Source organism: Camelus bactrianus, chromosome 28 (assembly GCF_048773025.1).
Source record: "Camelus bactrianus isolate YW-2024 breed Bactrian camel chromosome 28, ASM4877302v1, whole genome shotgun sequence".
NCBI classification, from domain to species: domain Eukaryota; kingdom Metazoa; phylum Chordata; class Mammalia; order Artiodactyla; family Camelidae; genus Camelus; species Camelus bactrianus.
The window spans coordinates 17,596,082-17,616,384 of record NC_133566.1 but is presented as its reverse complement, the minus strand read 5'-3'; the positions used below and the strand labels follow the sequence as shown (position 1 = coordinate 17,616,384).

At 37.1% G+C, this 20,303-nt stretch overlaps 1 protein-coding gene across 4 annotated transcripts; it reads left to right on the top strand.

Moving 5' to 3' along the window:
* Positions 1–2,415: 2,415 nt before the first annotated feature.
* ZC3H8 (zinc finger CCCH-type containing 8) lies at positions 2,416–20,303 on the top strand. 4 transcript variants are annotated; one of them, XM_074354844.1, is made up of 9 exons: positions 2,418–2,608; positions 5,371–5,467; positions 10,399–10,630; positions 11,507–11,637; positions 13,302–13,424; positions 13,820–13,933; positions 15,111–15,218; positions 16,115–16,164; positions 19,798–20,303. In XM_074354844.1, the coding sequence occupies exons 1-8, from the start codon at positions 2,529–2,531 to the stop codon at positions 16,142–16,144; spliced, it is 915 nt and encodes a 304-aa protein (XP_074210945.1). In that variant the 5' UTR covers positions 2,418–2,528; the 3' UTR covers positions 16,145–16,164; positions 19,798–20,303. The 4 variants fall into 4 exon arrangements, with proteins under 4 accessions (XP_074210947.1, XP_074210946.1, XP_074210945.1 ...); XM_074354843.1 differs by having other exon boundaries at positions 10,399–10,636; XM_074354846.1 differs by lacking the exon at positions 5,371–5,467 and having other exon boundaries at positions 2,416–2,608; positions 10,404–10,630.

Below are 20,303 nucleotides of genomic sequence, written 5' to 3'. Positions count from 1 at the left end.
AGTTTTAAGAAAAATTCATTGTCCTCATTTTGCTCTAGAGCAGTAAGAATAAGCCTTGGTAAACCAGGTTCCACTTCCGGCAAAAATGTCAGTGGTCTAATGTGACCCAGGAACAGCAGAATGTTAGACATTTAAAGAGACTAATCAGCCTTGGATAAAAACAATCTCCTGGGTGATCATCCTAGATGGAACATTAGGGAACCTTTTCCTCAACATCCCTGGGAGGTTGTAAAATTCTTTAAATGCTTGTGGGGCTCAAGGGAGAGGGGAGGAAGTCCAATTGTGTTTTTTGCCTGCCTACCAGGATAGGGACTTAGAGTTGCATTTAATTTGGGGGGAAAATTCCCTGTACAGTCCACTTTGAGGTTACAAATGAATAGCTGCCTTACCTACATTCTTTGGAAATTAAAACAACAACAACAACTGAGCACCTGGATATTAGCCCGGTCTTTGCAAAAATTCTTCCAAAACATTGCTTCCAAACAAGATTGAGATACAGACACAAAAGTCAGGCTCCATCTTCAGGAAGGATGGGAGTGGCCCCTTCCCTAGCTCATGCTCCCTGACAACCTTAGATGGAAAAGATCAGGACTGATCCATAGTACACTCCAGGTGTCTATTTCAGAGGCAGAATTCAGAGGTCATTTATGTCATACCAGAATTTTCTTAAGCCTGTTTATTAAATACTTTACTCCAAATACTTTATTATTCTTCCCCAAAGATAATGAACTCAGAAGCCACTCTCAGCAGTTGGGAAGGCGTTTTCTGATGCAAAAAAAAATTCAGTAGTCTTTATTTTGGGTTATCATGTATATCTGCAGTAGAAATGTGGGGTTTTTTTTCAGTATTAAGAATGATACTTGCAAAGCATATATGTATCCCCCAATCTCTTAATCTTGGGAGCATTGATTCATTCGTTTAATCAGCAATTGATTGATTCATTGATCATGTCACTGTGTTTAAGACACCACGCTATTCTCTGAGTACAGAGTTGTGGGTATACTCCTTGGGATGTCTATTCTCATGCAGCTTAGGGTCTAATAATTTGTATTTGTGCAGCTCATGTTGTTCTTAACCATCTGTTGCCTTGGAACCAGGCATTTCTTCAAAGAACCCTGGCTCCTCTTATGAGAGCTGGATGTGCTCATTGCTACTGCAGTGTTACTGCTTCTGGATCCTGTCTCAAGAGAGAACAGAGAAATAAATACAAATACATATATGGAAGAAGTTTCCTTCTCTATGGATGCATATATACATATATGTGTGTATATGTATATATACCCTTGTGTGTATGGACATATCTATATGTATCTCCTACCTATTTATTAAAAATCTTGAGTTCATAGTGATACTGTGAATTCTGAGAACCACAGAGTTCATTCTAGCCTTCCCTCTGCAAATCTGTAACTTCCTTCTTCAACAGTGATAACACACACACGTGTGTGTGTGTGTAATTTTCCTTTATTTTAGTTTTTTTGCCTGGATTTATTATCAGGATTATGCTGACTTTGCAGAATGATTTGGGGACTATTTCTACTGTCCTTTGTTTTAATTGTCTGAAAGATTGTGTAAAGCTGGAATGTTCTAGTCCTGGAAAGTTTAGAAGAATTTGCATATAAAACTATTTGAACATGGCATTTTCATTGTGGAAAGATTTTTCAAACCACTGCTTCAATTTCTTTTACTAGTTATAGCACAATTCGAGCTTTTTACTTTTTATTGGGTCAATCCTGGGGACTATACATTATCTGTGGATTTTATCTAAATTTTCTAGGAATTTGCCCATGCCATTTAAGATTTCAAATACAGCTGTTGTATTTTACTATTAGTATTTTAACCTTATTAATTTATAGTTATGCCCCCTTTTCATTGTAGTATTGATCAATCTCATCAGGGAACTATCTATTTTGTTAGTTTTTTTTTAGAGTTCACCTTTGGATTTGTCATGTTTGTTTACCATTGCTGTTTAGTATGAAGTGAATGCTCAAACGTTAAATATATATAAAAATAGATAAAAAAACAAATTTCTTCTGTATAGCACAGGGAACTATATTCAATGTCTTATAATAACCTTTAATGAAAAAGAATATAAAAAGGAACATATGTATATATATGCCTGACTGGGACATTAAGCTGTACACGAGAAATTGACACATTATAACTGACTACACTTCAATTAAAAAAGAAAGTGAACGCTCAAATAAATGTTAGCTATTGCTACCATTCCTGAAACATTGTGACCTCCATCAAACAGTTTTCACCATAATGAAATAAAGGAGAGCCTCAAGGACTAAGTTTAAAAATTCTACTAAATACTTAAGATAAAGTACCGGAAAGTACGCCTAAAGGAGCATAATTAGGGCTGCGCCTGCGCAGAGCAGCCGGGGAGGTGGGAGACACCGGGCGTGCGCAGAGCAGAGGATGGAACCGCGCATGCGCGGGGCGATCTGCGGTTCGGCGTGCGCTGAGCCAGGTTCCACCTCTTCACGCCGTGCTTGTTACTCTGTGGCTGCCAGTGTCTGGAGAGGATGATGGATTTTGAGAATCTTTTCTCCAAACCCCCCAACCCGGCTCTCGGCAAGAAACCCATCACGGACTCTGACGAAAGGTGACCCCCCCCCCAGTCTTTTCTTGCTTTGAACGCAGGGGCGCCAGCCGGTTCCGCCTCTTCCATCCACCGGGAGGCCGCTGGGGCCTCGCGCGGGCTAGTGCCACGGCCGGGCGTCGAGAGGTCGCTCGGGGGCAGCGGTTAGAAACCGGAGGTGGGGCTGGGTCCGTAGGCCGCCGCGGCCAGAGGCCCCGGGAGCCCGGGCCAGGAGGGCGGCAGGGTCCCGGCGGCGGCGGGCGGGGTGGGGACGAGGGGGGTCCGGGACGCTCCCTTTCTCTGCACTCCGGCCCCTCTGGGCGGGTTGGGAGCCCGCCTGCGTTCCCAGAGCATTCGCACATCCATACCGTCAGCTCCTGGAGGACTGAGGTCGTTTGTCATTTTTCACTCACACGTGCAAGGCGCTTTTTGGTAGAAAAGACGAAACCCTAAGGATAAGCAGTGACTAGTCTGCCTTTATTTATCCCCTTGATTTACATTGAAAGATCCTAAAGATCATAATAAAGCAGCAAACACCGTTCGAATACGTTTCCGTTAGGCTGAAGAAGGCACTGAAACTGCTGGCCAAATGGCGCCAATGTTTTATCTCATTCGTGTAGTTTGTTTACACCCAGGTATTCATTCACTGTTTTTTGCCTGCGAGTCTGAAGTGCTAAAAAGCCATCTTTTCTTTTAAACCTACATGTTTTCCCCAAATTGCCCTAAGCCGAACCCGTGACACATTCTTTATTCCTTTATTTTTTCTCATCCTCCATATAGCTCTTATTCTGGTTGATTTTACCTCTTCATATCACTCAAAGCCCTTCACTTCTGTCTCAGATACCTTAATTGAAACTATTACCTTAATTCAAGCCACTATCAAGAGGTTTACTACAGGCTTTATTTGAAATACGTCATTTAACCTTCAGAATAACCTTAGAAGATATTATCCTCGGTTTTGCGGATGAGAAAATTGAGGCACAAAGAGAATAAATAACTTGCCAAGATCACAGAAACTTGTACAGTTGTAGGATTGAGTTACCAAGACAGTCTTACATCAAGACGTATGATTTCACCACCATGCTTCCAAGAAAGAATGACTAAAATAACACACATACTGAAAAGAGACAAAGACATTAATTACTTGCAGATGATATGATTATGATTAGCTACAAAGAAAAATGAGAGGAACTGATAAACTTAAAATATATGAGAGTTCAGCAAGGTGAATCATCAGGAGAGAATAGCTACATAGGAAAAACCAATAGGAGCTATCAATTTGAAAATGCACTGGACAGAAGATTCCATTCACAAAAACTGCTGAACTACATAAAAGACACTTTTAGGCGGAGAATGGTATTGAAGTATGGTGTCTGTGAACATTCTTTGCCTGTTTTTCTCTTGGTTGGTCTTTCTCTTTAAAATTTTAGGATCTCTAGTCTGCAACTATTTTATGCCCAGTTTCTTATTTGTCTTATGAATTGCCCATGGCATTATTTTCAGTGCATAAAGGTTTTGTTTGTTTTAAATGCGGTGAAATAAATCCATCTTTTATGGTTTCTGGGTATTTTTCCTAGTAATTTTCTGATGGGACTACTCATTTATTGGGCACTTGCTATGTAGGAAACATTATTCTAGGCCCTGAGGATCTAGCAATAAATAAACAGATAAAAATCCCCATGCTCATGAGATTTATTTCTTGGGGCAGGGGCAATACATAAATATGTAGCATTTTAGGTGATGGCAAATGCCATGGAGAAAATGAAAGCGGGGCAGGGGGATGAGGGAGGCTGGGATGGCAGAGAGGATGTAGATATTTTAAAGAAGGTAGTTAAGGAAAGCCTCCCTAATAACATTGATCAGTTCACATTTGAGTAGGGACCTGAAGGAGGTGAGAGAGGTTGATTATCTAGTGGAAAGAGTATTCCATGTAAGAGTCCTGGGTGGAGTGCGCTTGCTGTGATTGGGTGGTAGGAGCGAAGTGGCCAGAATGACAACTGGAGTGGAGTAAGAACAGTATAGAATAGACTTGAAGAGAAGAAGAATTTGAGAAGTATAGGGATGGGGAAGCAGGGGAGGCAGATTGTGTAGGACCTTGTAGGTGCCATGATAAGGACTTTGGCTTTTATGAGATGAGTATTGGAGAGTTTTCAGCAGAGAGTGACATATTAGCAGGGCCATCTGGCTGTGTTGAGGGTGAATGTAGGGGCCAAGAGTAGCTTGGATCGTAGTATTAGTAGCAAGAAGTGGTCAGATACTGATATATTTTGAAGATAAACTGTATTTCTCCACAGATTGGGCAGGGAATATGAGAGAGGAGTTAAGGTCGACTTCAAGGTTTTTGGTCTGTATCATTAGAAGGACGGAATTGCTATTTAAGATAGCAGGAGGATTTGATCAAGAGTTTTAGACCTATGAGACTGTCCAGTAGATGTCCAGGTGGATATTTTGAATAGGAAGTTGGCTCTGCCTGCCTGGTTTGGTACACGGTGGCTACTCAGTACTTGTTGAATGGATGGATGATTTAGATAGCTGCTAGTAGGTGAACATTAAAGTTATGTAATCTAAAAATTCAGCTTTGCAGTTTATTCATAAACATATATTGAGGCTTACTACTCATCATAATTTTGTACGTTATTTCTCTGGAGTATTTAGGGTAGAATTTGAATTTGGAATTTGTCTGAGGGCAACTTGAAGGTAAACCAAAGCAGTGAATTTTAATACTATGGTATGAACCCTTTTCAGGTTGAAAAACCCTTTTGTGTTATTTGATATTTTTGCTACAGAATCGATGGTGAAATAGATGGTACAGAAGTTGAAGAAACGCAAGAAGAGAAAATAAAATGGAAAGTAAAACTGGAGTGTGAGCAAATTCCCAAAAAAGTAAGATTAAGTTGGCATATTGAAAAAACAGACAGGAATGGATGTGAGAAATTGACTAGGGACCTGTTTGTCTCTTTTTAGTCAGCATTTGAGACACAGTTACTTATATCAAGGAAACATGGTTATGCTTTTTAGAAAAGTATCATTTAAGAACTTTGTTGTCATTTAACATGAACTGTTTTTAGTGCATTGCTTTTAGTTTTCCCTATTTCTGAAATGGGTTGTCAAGTGTTTCAAAAACTTCTTTCTTTTCAAATTAGATTGAAAAATTTTGATTTGCTAACTTGACTAACCTTAGTGATTTGTAGCTTGAAGCTTGTATTAGTTTGCTAGGACGCCATGACAAATTACTGCATCCTGGGTGACTTAACAGAAATTCATTGCCTTGTGGTTCTTAAGACTAGATGTCCAAGAGCAAGGTGGTGGGAGGGCTGGTTCCTTCTGAAGGCTGTGAGGAAGAATCTGTTCCATATTCTCCCCTAGCTTCTGATTGGTTTGCTGGCAGTCTGGTCTTCCTTGGCTTGGCTTCCAGAAGCATCATCTTATCTTTACCTTCATGTTTGAAGGATATTCCTGTGTGAATATGTCTGTGTCTAAATTTCCCCTTTTTATTAGGACATCAGTCATATTGGATTAAAGCCCACCGTAACGACCTCATCTTAACTAATTATACATGTAGTGGCCCTGTTTCCAAATGAGGTTACATTCTAAGGTACTTCTTTTGCCCTTTGGGGCATATATGGCTGCTGTGGACGAAAGCCATGGTGGGCACCAGGAAACTACAACTTGGATTTCCCACACGTTTTTAATACTGTTTTAGTCACGGAGGCCCTGGTCATACCCTCTTAAAGTTCCCCCATCTATGTGTAGCCCCATACAAGAGATAGGCAGATACAGATTTGCACAATTATCTTAAGGAGTTTCCCAGAAACAATACTGTGAAAAGATGGACACCTAGATTGTTCCTAAGTAGGCTTCCTTCAGGCCACGCTCTTTACTTACAAGTGCAGAAAACATAACTGTATAATATCATAGCTAATTAAAAAGAGAACACCCAGGTAGACACTTTACAAGTCAAGAAAGAGCTTTACCTACTGTGCCTCTGATGCCTCCTTTCTCAGTCATGTTCCCTTCTTTCCTCCTGGAGATGACTGCAGTCCAAGCTTGAATACTGTCACCCCCGTGTTCTTCACTGTTTTACTACTAATGCTGTCATCCTTAGAATGTAGCTTTTTTCCTTGCCTGTTTTTTGCACATTACAGAAATAGAATAGTGTTGTATGTATTCTTTTCTGTCTTCTTTTTCTCAGTGTCACGTTTATAAGATTCATAGACTTTGTGGTGTACACTGATTGGTTCATTTTCTTTGCTGCATAGCATTCCGTTATTTGAATGTGCTAGAGTCTAGTGTTGGTGGACATTTGGTCCGATGTCCATTTTTGGAGGTTATGGGCGATGCTGCTACCTTCTCTCATTCGTATCCTGCTGCACATGTGCTCCGCATTTACCTAGGAGAGGAGCTGCTGGGACTTAAGAGTATAAGCAGCTTTCCCTTTACCATGATGCCAAACTATATTCCAAAGTGGTTCTGCCGATTTTTAATCCCACAGGCGATGCATGAGAGACTGTATTTTCACTGCTCCACACTTGATATTTGTTACCCTTTTTATTTTTTGCCATATGGTGAGGTATCTCATTGAAATTTAGTTTGCATTTTCTTGATTACTACTGAGATGGAGCATCTTTTCATGTTTGTCCATTTAGATTTCCATTTTTTGTGTGCCATTTTAAGCCTTTTTTCCCCTTTATCCTGGATATTGGGTTTTCCCCCCTTCGTTGTGGATTATGTGTTGCAAAGTGGCTTTCTTTCTACTCAATAGCATTTTTTGATAAAAAGTTTATAATTTATAATGTATTCAAATTTTTCAGTCTGTCCCTTTATATATTTATGCTTTGTTTTATTTAAATATCTTGAGATAATTAAGAATATTTCCCTACAGTGTCTTCTAAAAGTTTTACTGTTTTGCCTTTCCCATTTAAGTTTATAATCACTTAGAATTGATTTGGGAATATATTATGGGGTAGAGGGGACAAAGTTTGTTTTACTTTTTAAAAAAATTATCATACTCAATTGTTCTGGCACATTCACTGGGGAAAAGAACTGTCTTTTTCCCCATGGATCTGCAGTGTCACCATTGTCAAAAACCAAGTACTTGTATTCTGATGGGTCCCTTCCCCCAAGACTTCACTGTATTAATTATTACGGCTTTATTATGATGAGTTTGGATATCAGGTAAGCAAGTCCTCTCACTTTGTTTTTCTTCTTTAAATGTCTAGGCTTTAAAATTCTTAGCCCTTTGCATTTCCATATAAATTTTAGAAACAGTTTGTCAAGTTACACAGAAAACCCTGGTGGGATTTTCCATTTGGGAAGCATTGCATCTATGGATCATTTCGGGGAGAACTGACGTCTTCAGAATATTGAATTGTCCAGTCTTTAGTTCTTCTTTAATTTTCCTCATCAATGTTTTCTAATTTTCTTTGTAGGTATCTTAAATCTTAGATTTATTGCTAGGTGTTTGATGAGGCTATTGTAAATTGCATGTTTTTTTAAGCACCATTTTTAAAAATTTGAAGTATAGTCAGTTTACAATGTGTCAGTTTCTGGTGTACAGCATAATGTTTCAGTCAGACATAAACATACATATATTCATTTTCATATTCTTTTCCTTTATAGGTTACTGCAAGATATTGAATATAGTTCCCTGTTAAGCACTATTGTCTAACTTGGTTTCTCATTTTGCTAGCACATACTGTTCTATAGGAATGCATGGGATTAACCTTTTGAGTTCTTATATACGTTTCTGAAAGTATCTTGACTTTATCGTCATAGTTGAGAGATGATTTGGTTGAAATAGAATTAGGCTTGAGGTTATTACTGTTGCCTCCTGCTATCCAGTGTTGCTAATGTGAAGTCTTACCAATCTGATTCTTGTTACTTTGTAAGTATCCTGTTCTCCCAGGAAGCTTTTTGCTTCTTCTCTTTTTATTGTTGCTGTTGTTGGAGATTGTGAATCTTTCTTTATTCACTGTGCTGAAGTATTTGGTGAGACTATTCACTCAATACCCTTCATACACAAGTCATATTACTCTTTGTCTTTTTTCTTTACATTCTAAGAAATTTCCCCATCTTTATTTCACAAATCACAATTTAACTATTCAGGAGTTCTTTCTTGTCCTGTTTCGTTATAGCTTTCTAGCATTTAAAAAAAATAACATTATCTTAATATCTTTGAGAATTTATTTAAAAATTTCTGTGTTCTTTTCTTTGCCTTGAATCATATTTGCTTCGTCTGGATCAGTTTTTCTCTTTTTCCTGCTTTTTTGTTTCATTCTCCTGATCAAGAGTCAGTAAATATTTTCTGTAAAGGACAAAACAGCAAATATGTTAGGCTTTGTAAGCCAAGGAGCAAAACCGAGGATAGACTGTAGATACTGGTATAACAAGAGAGGAAACAAATTCCCACAACTTCCTTATTGACATAATTTAACACATAATAATAATAATGAAGTATTTGTTATACAGGTTTACTAATGAGAAGGGAATTCTTCTTTTGGGGATAATAATTTGCTTTCACTAGAGTTCAAAAAAGAACTCCTAAGTTGGAAAAGGGTGCTCTTTCTTGAGGACTTGGTGATCAGAAACTCAGAGACCGGTAGATTGTGGATGAATTGATAGTCTTGTCTGGTGTAGTGAAGATGAGATGTGCGGTGAAGCCCTTGTCGGGTTAAGAAACTTTCTTAGCTCGTTTGATTCTTCAAGCAGGGAGCACATCCTTTTCTAGGTCTACAGTCAGTCCTCTGGTGATACGACTCTCAGCTTAGAAGTTCAGCATCCAGGGTAAAGTATTAAATTGGACCCCCTACTGTATTTTGTGATTCTCTTGTTTTGTTTTTTGTTTGTTTTGAGTTTGCAGCCTTCATCAGTTACGTGAAGGTGGATAAGACCAGGTCCAAAAGCTCTGGAGCAGGATAATTGGCCAGTTTAGTGATAGACATGTCCTCTGAGCCCTTTTGGACTTTTTAAAATAAACCTTTTTAAATTGAAATGTATCATATGTATTAGTTGTAATCAGTTGATACATCTGTGTCACCAAGCATAGACACCTGTGTACCCAATACTGGGAAATTTTGTACACAAAGTGCTTTAGGTTGTCTGCTGTGATGACGTCAGGCTGCTTCCGGGTCAGCAGCCTCACCTGGGTACCTGTTCCCAGGGATGCCTGTGTTTGTAGCTGTCACCGTGGGGCAGCTCCAACAGCAGAGGTAGAAAATGATTTCTGAAAGTAAAATTAACTTGATTACAGAGACCGTGGCAATTCCTTCCCACTTGTCATGGCTGCTGCCACTGCCTCTCCCACCAATACTGTGAGTTATAGACAGAAATCGGCCTTGGGAGCTGTGATGTAGCTCAGTGTGGTGGATTTTCACCTGGGCCATCACAGTTCACTTGCTCTTTTATGAAATGATGAACTATTGTATTAAACTATTTAAAAGTATAGTCAATACGAAGGGAGGCGTCAAATGTGAAATGTAATATGGTAGTCCCTTTACAGCAAATAATTAAGATATGGGGCTTTAGTCTTTCAATCCAGTAAAGTACACACAGTGTACTGCAGATTCAGAATCTTCCTTCAAATTATATTTAAGGATGGATGTACTGTGTGTGTGTGTGTGTGTGTGTGTTTTAATTCTGGAAAAGTTCACATATGTAAGAGTGGAAAGAGTAGCACGTGAAGCCCCTATGTGCCGTGTACCCATCACTCAAACTCAACAACGATCAGTTCATGGCCAGTCTTTGTTTCCTCTTTATAACCAGATTGTTTTGAATCATGCTAGGTTTTTAAAGTTGAAAATTTAATTTTCACTTAGTTTAGGCACTTCGGAAACTCCACCTCACCAAAGAATCTGCAGCATAGAAAATCAAGAAGCAAGGACTATGACGTGTACAGTGATGATGATATCTGCAGTCAGGAATCAGAAGACAGTTTCGCTAAAGAGCTTCAGCAGTACATACAAGCTAAAGAGATGGCAAATGTCGCTCAGTCCTTATCACTTCCTGAAGAATCTGTGAAGAAAGAGGGAGCAAAGAATACTCAGAAAGGTAAAGGTGAGAATCAAACTGTTTAATCATGTAAGGTGATAAATTTAAAGTGATGGGGGAGGGGTGGAGTGGCTCTCCTGCACTGTGTCCCACGATAACATTAGCTTTCCGTGGATCTTTATGCCAGATGTGAGCTGGCCACTCGGTGTACAGAGGCTCAGTTTGCAGGAGGAGCAGAGCGAACAGGAGGGTTTTCAAAGGACCTGACTTGACTACTTTGAAAGGGAGGATGCTGAATCCTTGGCCTGAGTGTGTATGAAGGACAGGACATTTCTGTTTGTGTCGCCGACTCTAAAGGAGAATGGGCATAATTAATGTCAAGGATGGTGGTGTGTCAGACTAAACTCAGAAACATATTCTTTTAGATTGCTAAATGAAATTTAGCCGTAGATATGAGGACAAATGCCAGTTGTAAATGAGATTTTTTAATCCTCTCATTTTATCACCTTTTTTCCCCTCTTAAAATGTATTTCTGATTAAAACGGATGTATAGGTAAGCTTAGTCTATATAAAATGTTTTCAGTGAATAGTCTGACAGTCATATATGAGATCATTTTAAAGCAATTCCTAATTAGATCCATCGTACTTTCGACACTTCGAAAGGATGTGGCTGATGGCTGGCAAGACTGATTTCATTAATTATCTTGCTTTATTTTTTCCCCTGGCAATACCTTATATATTGTCACAAAGAATGAATTAGGGATCTAGAATATATTGATTCTCTTTTTACTGTCTTAATCCCAGAGCTTCTAGAAAGATAGGTCAACTCGTTGAGCAGTGGAGAGCTTCTCCTGGGTTATCATGGAATATACTTCCTAAGAGTGAACTGCTGTTGTCCTTTTATATCATCTTTAAAATTAACTTTATTATTTTTAGCTGTTAAACAGAAAAATAAAAATAAAAACCTTAAAAAGAATGGTAAACAGAAGAAAATGAAACGAAAATGGCCTGGTGCTGGAGACAAGGGACCAAATGCTTCCCTGAGGAACCGTGGCTCACAGGAACAGGTACAGGAGTGTATATGCACACCAGAGGACACTGCCTGCTCTTGGGTTTTTATCTTCTGCCTCAGTGGAAATCTCTTCCCACCGGTGGGCTCCATGCGCTTCCTTCTTACTGTTGCACTACCTTCCCCCACACTCATCACCTGCCAGTACCCACTTTAAGCCTTAGTGTCACTCCTTTTGCCCCTGAATACACGCACACAAGCCCCCTTCATTGCCTCTGGAAAAACAGGTGGGGGAAGCAGGGAGAAGATAAGATAGCCATGAGGCCATTCCAAAGGCCACAGTCTTACAGAGTTTCTGCTATTGCAGCCCCTGGTCTGTTGGTTCTTGACTCCTCCCTCTGGAAATTAAAAAGTGAATATTTTTGAACTTTGGCCTTACCAAACACTCCCTGCCCTCTTGGTCTTTTGATTTTGCATTGTAGAGGTTCCTCTTCCTTGGTCTGCGGATGTAATCAGGATAGAATCAGCGACTCCTCTGGACTCTGCTTTTCTGAGGACTTCTAAACTGGATGGCAATCTTTTTTGTGAGGCTTGGTCCAGATGACAAGAGTTAGGGGTGGTAAAATACTAGAAATGCCAAATATTATAGATTGAAACATATTTATGTAAAATCTGTGGGGCATGTACAGCTCAGTGGTAGGGTGCACGCCTAGCCCCCGGGAGGTCCTAGGTTGGATCTCCAGTACCCCAATTAGAAAAATTTTTTTAATAAACTCTCAAAATCTGCTTTACAAAGGAGGGATCTGAAGCCCTAGAGCTCAGGTAACTGCCCAGAGTCACACAGGGCCAGGCCAGGACTAGACCCGGGCAGTCTTCCCTTTCATTTGTTTTCCATTGACTCAGAGGGTTATTCAGCCAAAGCCGACAGCCCTTCTACATGAGAAACAAATTATAAATGTATATGTTGGAATTTAATAACAGAATCTAATAAAACCCAAAGTTAAAACTGACACATTTATTAGACACATAATTTTTGTGGTCCTAAGTGGAAGTTTGACTTTATTGTGAAGTAGGTGACATAAATGTACAGTCAGCTCCCTTCTTTGCACAAACCAGGAGGAATATGACACATGGAAGCTGTAAGTGGTACCACACACGAAAGGTGATCTGTGTTTCTAAACAGCCAAAATGAAATTCCCCTTTTGTTTTTATACCTTTATCACTATCTTAGAGGGTCTATTTCTAATTATGTTTGTTAATTTGAGCTCATCAGTAAACTCAGCTCAAACCTAGCGAGCATCTCATTGAAATTCAGGACTGCGCTACTTTGGTTTAGCTTTTTTTTTTTGGTTTAGCTTATGATTTCCAGTTTTGCCCTCGTTGTTCTAAAGAGCCTTGTTCTTAGACTTTACTTTTTATCACAAATAGTGCTACTTTTCTTTTTAAATGTTTCAGTTAATTTTTTTAAATAAGGGTGAGGTACAATAAAATACTCAGATTGCACAAACACTAATGTTCAATGATGGAAAGCTGTTGAAACTGAGAAAACATTCATTTTTTTTCCCCCAACGGATGTACAAAAAGTCCAAATCCTACATGAAGGCCAATTTAGAAGAGTTACTTTTTAATGTTTTAAAGGTGATTTAAAATAATTTTGTACAATGGAGTAAAATATTTAATTTTCTGTTTCTCACATTTAGTTTTTTGTTTTTGTCTTCAAAGGATGGTAAACCTAAAGAGAAGCAGCAGCCTGTGATAATGAGCCAGGGATTCATCAACCAGCACACAGTACAACGCCACGGAAAGCAGATTTGTAAATATTTTCTTGAAAGGAAATGTATTAAGGTATAAAAAAATGTATAAGCACAAATGCACTAAAATGTAAGGTATAGCAAAAATGTACTAAAGCCAACTCCTGTTTCCATTAGACACTCCAAAAGCATACCAGTACAATTTTAGAACTATTCCCTTTTAGAAAAGATTCAATTAGAAAATTTTACTGAAATATCCTTTCATGTTTAAGAAAGTAGATAATTTAAAAAAATGCTTTGTGTTAAAAATGTTAATGACTTCACAAATTTTAAGCAGATACATGTGATGTTACTGTAAGATAGTTCATTAAGAATTAGACTGTACTGCTTTTGACTGTGTTTTTTCTGGAATCTGTTGCTTATCTAAAGTTAATTAAGAATTGTAACTGTGAGAAATAATGACTTTTCCTTGCTCTTCTTTTGGCCCAGGGAGACCAGTGTAAATTTGACCATGATGCAGAGATAGAGAAGAAAAAGGAAATGTGTAAGTTTTATGTGCAAGGATATTGTACCAGAGGCGAAAACTGTCTGTATTTGCATAATATCCTTTATCACGAGATGTAGTAGCTTTACTTTCTGTTAATATTTACATGAACATTTTAAATATGTAAAATTTTGAATAAAACCAGTGTTTTAGCTATGGCGAAATTACGTTATCCAAGCTCAACTCAGTATCAAAGTGATTAAATTGTACACGGATTTTTTTTTTTTTCCTCCAAGAAAGAGGGAGTTTTTAGATCTTCTCTCAAATGAGGATCCGCTCAACCTGGGTGGTTTAACAGGTTCACAAGACCTATTCAAATCCCAGAAAAACTCTCAGAATTTCTTCTGTGACAGTCACTAATTGACTATATTTATATAATCTGCTTGCTAAAAAGAGACAGGAATTGCATAGTTTTTGTTTTCTGTATATTCTGTATTGTACAGAGTTTAATTGTCCCTTATTTTTTTTTAATTATTTTATTTAAAAATTTTTTTTGGTTGGGGAAATAATTAGGTTTCTTTAATTTTGTAGGAGGTACTGGGCATTGAACCCAGGACCTTGTGTATGCTAAGCATGTGGTCTACCACTTGAGCTGTACCCTCCCCTCAGCTGTCTCTTAATTTGAAGAATAACCCTAACCCTTCAGTGCAAATGGCCCAGACGTGTTGTAAAAAAAAACATGGAACATAAAGGTTTTAGGTAATTGCACCTTTGATCACCACAAAAGTTGTTTTCTTTCAGGCATTCAATACAAGCAATCTCAAATGCTAACTTGAGAAACTTTCCCTAGAAAACAGTATTGAAATTATATAAATTGATCCTGTTTTAAAGAAGCCTAATATGTGAAGGATCCAGATTTGTAAGACATATCATTGTCATTGACTCTAATTCCCTCACCCGAAAAGAATGCTTTAAAAATAATCCCATTTCTCACAGTATTTAAAATAGACATCCCTCTCTTGTATTAGTGAAACATACCTGTAGTTTATTTTAAGAATGGATATGAAGGGGGAAAAATGTCCTATGACAGCCAATAAACTTGATTTATAGAATCATCCCAAAATTAGATTTTCTTGTAACCCAATTAATAGTTTATTGTCTCATATTTTAAATAGAGAATTTAACGTTTCTACTAGTAGAAAAGAACTTTATGTGGGGAAAATAAAGTCATTAAATTAATAACAAATTATTTTAGTTGGAGTAAAATTGTTCTCTTCCTTAACGTTTGGGTTACATGAATATCCTTGCAAGTTTTACCACACAGGAGCAAAATGTTACCAGGGAGAATATTGCAAGTTTTCACACGCTCCACTGACTGCCGAAACACAGGAACTATTGGCTAAAGTGAGTACGATTTTAATTTTTGTTTTCTTTTTTAAAAGAATATGTTTGAACTAAGCGTGAGAATTTGAAAAGATACTGTTCCTTAAGGAGAATGCCTCCTATGTTAGCATTTGCTATATATTAGGACAGATAATATAAGGATTTACTTCAGTTTAGAAAATTATTATTCATTTGTATATACTTCCTTGTAGGAAAGGAAAGATCATACTTATTGCTGGTGTAAATTGAAATGTTCTTAAAATCTTCAGTGTAGTTAGCAACCTTAATAGCTAAGTTAACCAAAGGCAAACACAACAAATAGGAGACACAGTATACTGGTTACACTCTTAGGAGAAAAGTTAAGGATCATTGGTTGATAAATATTTTAGAGTTCCATCAAAGCATACTTCAGTAGTTAGTTATTTCAGTTTTTTTCAAATATTCTTTCAGGCTGTAAGAAAGATAATTAAAAAATAATAGTTATTTATATTCTTTCATTTCTCATATGTTAGTTGGAGCTAGTCTCTTCAAAGTTGAATTGAAATAAAAGTGAAAATAAAAAATTCTTTTAAAACCATACCATTCCATTGTGTGGCCGAAGTTCCCTTGAGCATATGCAAATATTACAAAGTCAAAGGTGCTTATTTCTGGATATTTTTAGGTTGTGAAATATGAATGGTTACCCTGGAATTAGAAATTATACCAAATATTTGGAAGTTTGTTAGTATGAAATATATATGGAAAAAATGGTATATGTAAAAGTCATTTTCCAGTTCCCCTTATGGTAATATTATTGGGTAGATGCTAAGATGAATATTATTTGGAATCTTTAGATAATTACAAGAATACGATGGTGTTCCTGAATTAGACATTGATGCATAAGAATGATTGTGTGATTTCCCCCCCCCCCATATTAGGTTTTGGATCCTGAAAAGAAATCTTCATGAAAGTAAAATACAGAAAAAAGGTAAAATTAGAATTTAGTGCTTGATTTTTTTTTTTTCAATCCTCCTCTGAAATGTCTCCAGAAATTGTCAGGGGAACATAGGCCTTTTTACATTTTTCTCAAAAAGAAGTCTTTTCTCTCTCCTACCCCACTAAAAAAATTATAAATTATTTGATACATACAAATAGATACATACATGGATCTCCCTGGACCTGCTTCCCTCCCTGGATTTATCACTGTCTGTGTTTTTATTCTCCTGTTCAGTTTCTTTGTAGATTTACCAAATGTATATGATTCACTAAATACTGTATTTATTTTGTTTGTGTTTGGATATGACTTAAACAGCATCATATTCTGTATTTATTGGTGACTTGCTGTTTCCACTCAACGTGACGCTTCTGATATTCATTCGTGTAGACACATGCAGTTGTCGTTCATTTTTACTGTTATAGAGCATTGATTCTGTGACTGTTCCAGTTTATTTATTCTGTATTGATGGACATCGAGGTTATTTTCAGTTTTTTAAGCTTAACTATTGTTATAAATAACCGTGTTACATATCTCCTGATGTAAATGTGCGTGAGTTGTCCTGAGTATATACCAAGGAGTAGAATTATTACATCATCTTAAACCTTAAGATAATACTAGTCTTTTCTAAAGTAGTTAAAACAGTTTTTACTCCTGCCAGCTGTGTAAAAGAATTTCTGTCGCTCCACACTCACCGATGCTTTGTATCGTCAAGACTTAAATTATCTTTTACCAATTTAGTGGGTATAAAAATGGTGCTCCATCACTTTATTTTCATAAAGTTCTGCATCTTTCCTTAGGTTTACTAGCTTCTGAGCTTCATCTTTGGTGAAATCCCTTAAATGTCTTTCACCTGTGTTTCTGTTGGGCTGCTTGTCCTTTATAACTTGATTTTATATACTCCTGATGTAATTGTGAGATAATGGGTGGCAGGTCTTCTCCCATTTTGTGGGCTGTCTTTTCACTGTTTTAAAGGTGTTTCAATGAGCGGAATTACTTTGGTAAACTTTTTCTTTATGGTAGGTTTTGTGTTTTGTGTCTTATTTAAGAAATCCTTCCCTATCATGAAGCTCTGAAGTACTTTTCATTTCTTTTAGGTTTTGGTGTTTGGCTTTTTATGTTTATATTTTAATCCTTTGGAAAATTTTTGTTTTAAACAGTATGCAGTGGGGACCTGATTTTATTTCGTTTTTCCCCCGTTTTACAGATGATCAGTCTCCCAGCGCCATTCAGCTAAAAAGACTGCCCTTTCCCCAGTGATTTCTAATGTCCTCTCTGGTGTATGTCAAGTTTCCTTCAAACGGAGGTCTATTTCTGGGATCTCTGGTCGGCTCCATTTGTCTTTTTCTCTAGTACTCCACTGCCTTAATTCCTGGAGCTTTATTGGATTTTGATGTAGTTCGGTAATTTTTCTGATGTTGTTCTTTAGGAGCACCTTGGCTATTTTGGACCCTTTTACTTTGTTACAGTTTTTTTTTTTTAATGGCTTTATTGAGGTATGATTTATATATATCACTTAAGTGTACAATTCGATATTTTTGGCAAATTTACAAAGTTACGTAACATCACCAAATCCAATTTTAGACTGTTTTTGACAGCCCCAAAAAGGTCCCTTTTACCCATTTACAGTCACTACCCAGTCCCACTCATCAACCTTCTATTTCTAGAAAGTTTTCTGTTTGGGGCCCCTTGAGAGTCCATACAGATTTTAGGATTGATTTTTCTATTCTGCAAAAACTGTCATTGTGATTTTGATAGGGATTGCATTGAAGCAGCATTGAAGCAGCACCGTTCATTACTTTGCGTAGTACCGACAACAGTATTTAGTCTTCAGTTCGTGAACAGTTCATGATGTCTTTCCATTTATTTATGTCTTTAATTTCTTTCAGCAGTGTTCTGTAGCTTCCATTGTATAAATCTTTCACCTTCTTGGTTAATTCCTAAGAATTTTATTCTTTTTGAGGTGTAGTAAATGGAATTGTTTTTTTAATTTCCCTTTCAGATTGTTTATTGTTAGTAAATAAAAATGCAACTGATTTTTGGGTGTTAACTTTGTATCCTACTATTTTGCTGAATTCATTTATTAGTTCTAACAATTTTTTTTTATTCTGTAATCATTACATTTTCTACATAGAAGATCATTCAATGGGTGTTTTCTTACTATGATAAAATATTATACCTTAATAAGAAAGTCAGCACCATACTTAATGGGGAAATGGTGGAAGCATTTCCACTAGAAGAGTTTTGTGTTTCAAGGGGACAGTTTAGTTTCTAAAAGTTGAGTAGAACTCCTCTCTGAAAAGATTTGCATCTGGTGTCATTTCATTTAAGGATGTCCTTGGTGAAGCAGTAAAAATTATTAATGTTATTAAATCTCAATTCTTGAGTAGATGTCTTTGCAATATTATATACAGCAAAATGGGAAGATTCATAATAGTATTTGTACATACTGAGGGGTGTCCTCAAGGAAAAAGCACCTGTGCTTCTCCAGTTGCAAGCTGAATTAGCTGCATTTTATCATGAATATGCTTTTACTTGAATGAATAACTTAGGGGCAAACTGGTTTTTTCAAATTTGGGTGTTTTGCAGGTAGTTTTGAATGGAGTGATCCTGGCACTTTAAGGAAAACAACTGAAAGTATATGTTATAGGTGATAAAATTCTGGCTTTTTAGCAAAAGTGACAATTTTAAAACATTTGATCTGCCTCTGAGCTTGAAAGCTTTCCTCTACTTAATGGCTTTTTGGTGTGATTGGGTGGTGATAGTAAAGAATGTGATTTTTTAAATACTTTATAATGAAGCATTTGAAAGATCTGCATAAATTAGATAATGCTTTTCAAATAACCACAGCCTTATATTACAAAGTTATGCATGGGACAATATCTATCCAACCTACAATAGAGATTAATCAGTTTTAATGTAACAGTACAGAAAGTTCCTTGATGTGGTTTCGGATTCTATGTTGCAGCCAGATATTTGTTTGTATTTGCTTTTAACGTTTATTTGCCTATCATTTTATTTTTAGCTTTTCTGAGTCAGTTTTAGGTTTGTTTCTTGAATGGAGCCTATAGTTGGGTTTTGCTCTGTGAGCCAAACCAAAAATCCTTTTCTTCTTTTGATAACTGAATTAATCCATTCACATTTATTGAAGTGATGAATGTTTGCTTTAGCTTCTTCTCATTTTGTATTATAGTTACTGTGTATATTAGGCTACATTTATGTGTTTGCCCTCTCTAGGATGGTTTTTCTTTCTTCATCTCATTTTCATTTTCCTTTGCCATTTTTGTCCACTAACCCTTATTAAGTTTCCCTTCAAATCTGGTATGTATTACAATATAGTCTTTATTTTTGATATGATTTCTTTTTCTTCTGTCATTTCTGAGGTCAGTCAACTCTTGTTTCGTTACTTCCATTTTTTTGTTCAGTTTTGTTCTTAGTTTTTGAATTTCAATTCAGAAATTGTTTTTTCACATACCTAAACAGGGATATTTATATTTAATTCAGTTTGGATTTTAGTGTCAGTTTTCTTCTGTGCCTGTTTTTTTGGAGGGAGGCAGCTGAGGGTGGGTGGCTAAGTGAGTCACTTTTATCAGCTGATGTGATTTTGTTTTCTCTTTTCTTCTGTAGCTTTGTGTGGATGAAGAGTGTTGTGTCTGTGTCTGTTGAAGACTATCAAGACTTGATTTGAAGTGGTTTACAAGATACCTCGTTTAAAGCGTCCCCTTGTGTCGTTATAATGATGTGCAACTCTCTCATGGATGGCGCCCAGGGACAGAATGTAGTGTATAAGTGAAGGGGTTGGTCTTTATGGAGATGGTTCCAGCCACTGAAACAGAGGAGCATATTTGACTGAGGTGCTGGCTGTGGGTATAGGCTGTGGTGGTAAACAGCAGAAGTCTCTTCTGCTTGACTGAGTTTTCTCAATGAACTAGGAAGCAAGGTTAGGCTGAGTGAGGATGGATGAAGACGCAATAGATTTGAAGAGAGAAAACTATTGAGTTTCTCTGGGAAGACATTGGGATAACAGACAATGAACACACAACTAGATCTTTTCATGTCATTAAATACATTCACAATGTATTTTTAATGGTTGCTCACAATTCTGTTTTTTGGATTAAATTATGGTTCCATGA

What these genes read in the sequence shown, in the direction of transcription:
- ZC3H8 (XM_074354843.1), top strand. Translation starts at nt 2,529, where the DNA reads ATGATGGATTTTGAGAATCTTTTCTCCAAACCCCCCAACCCGGCTCTC. An exon ending in ACTGTCTGTATTTGCATAAT is followed by an intron (nt 13,934 to 15,110) that starts ATCCTTTATCAC and finishes TTTGGGTTACAT; the next exon opens with GAATATCCTTGCAAGTTTTA. An exon ending in CACAGGAACTATTGGCTAAA is followed by an intron (nt 15,219 to 16,114) that starts GTGAGTACGATT and finishes CCCCCATATTAG; the next exon opens with GTTTTGGATCCTGAAAAGAA.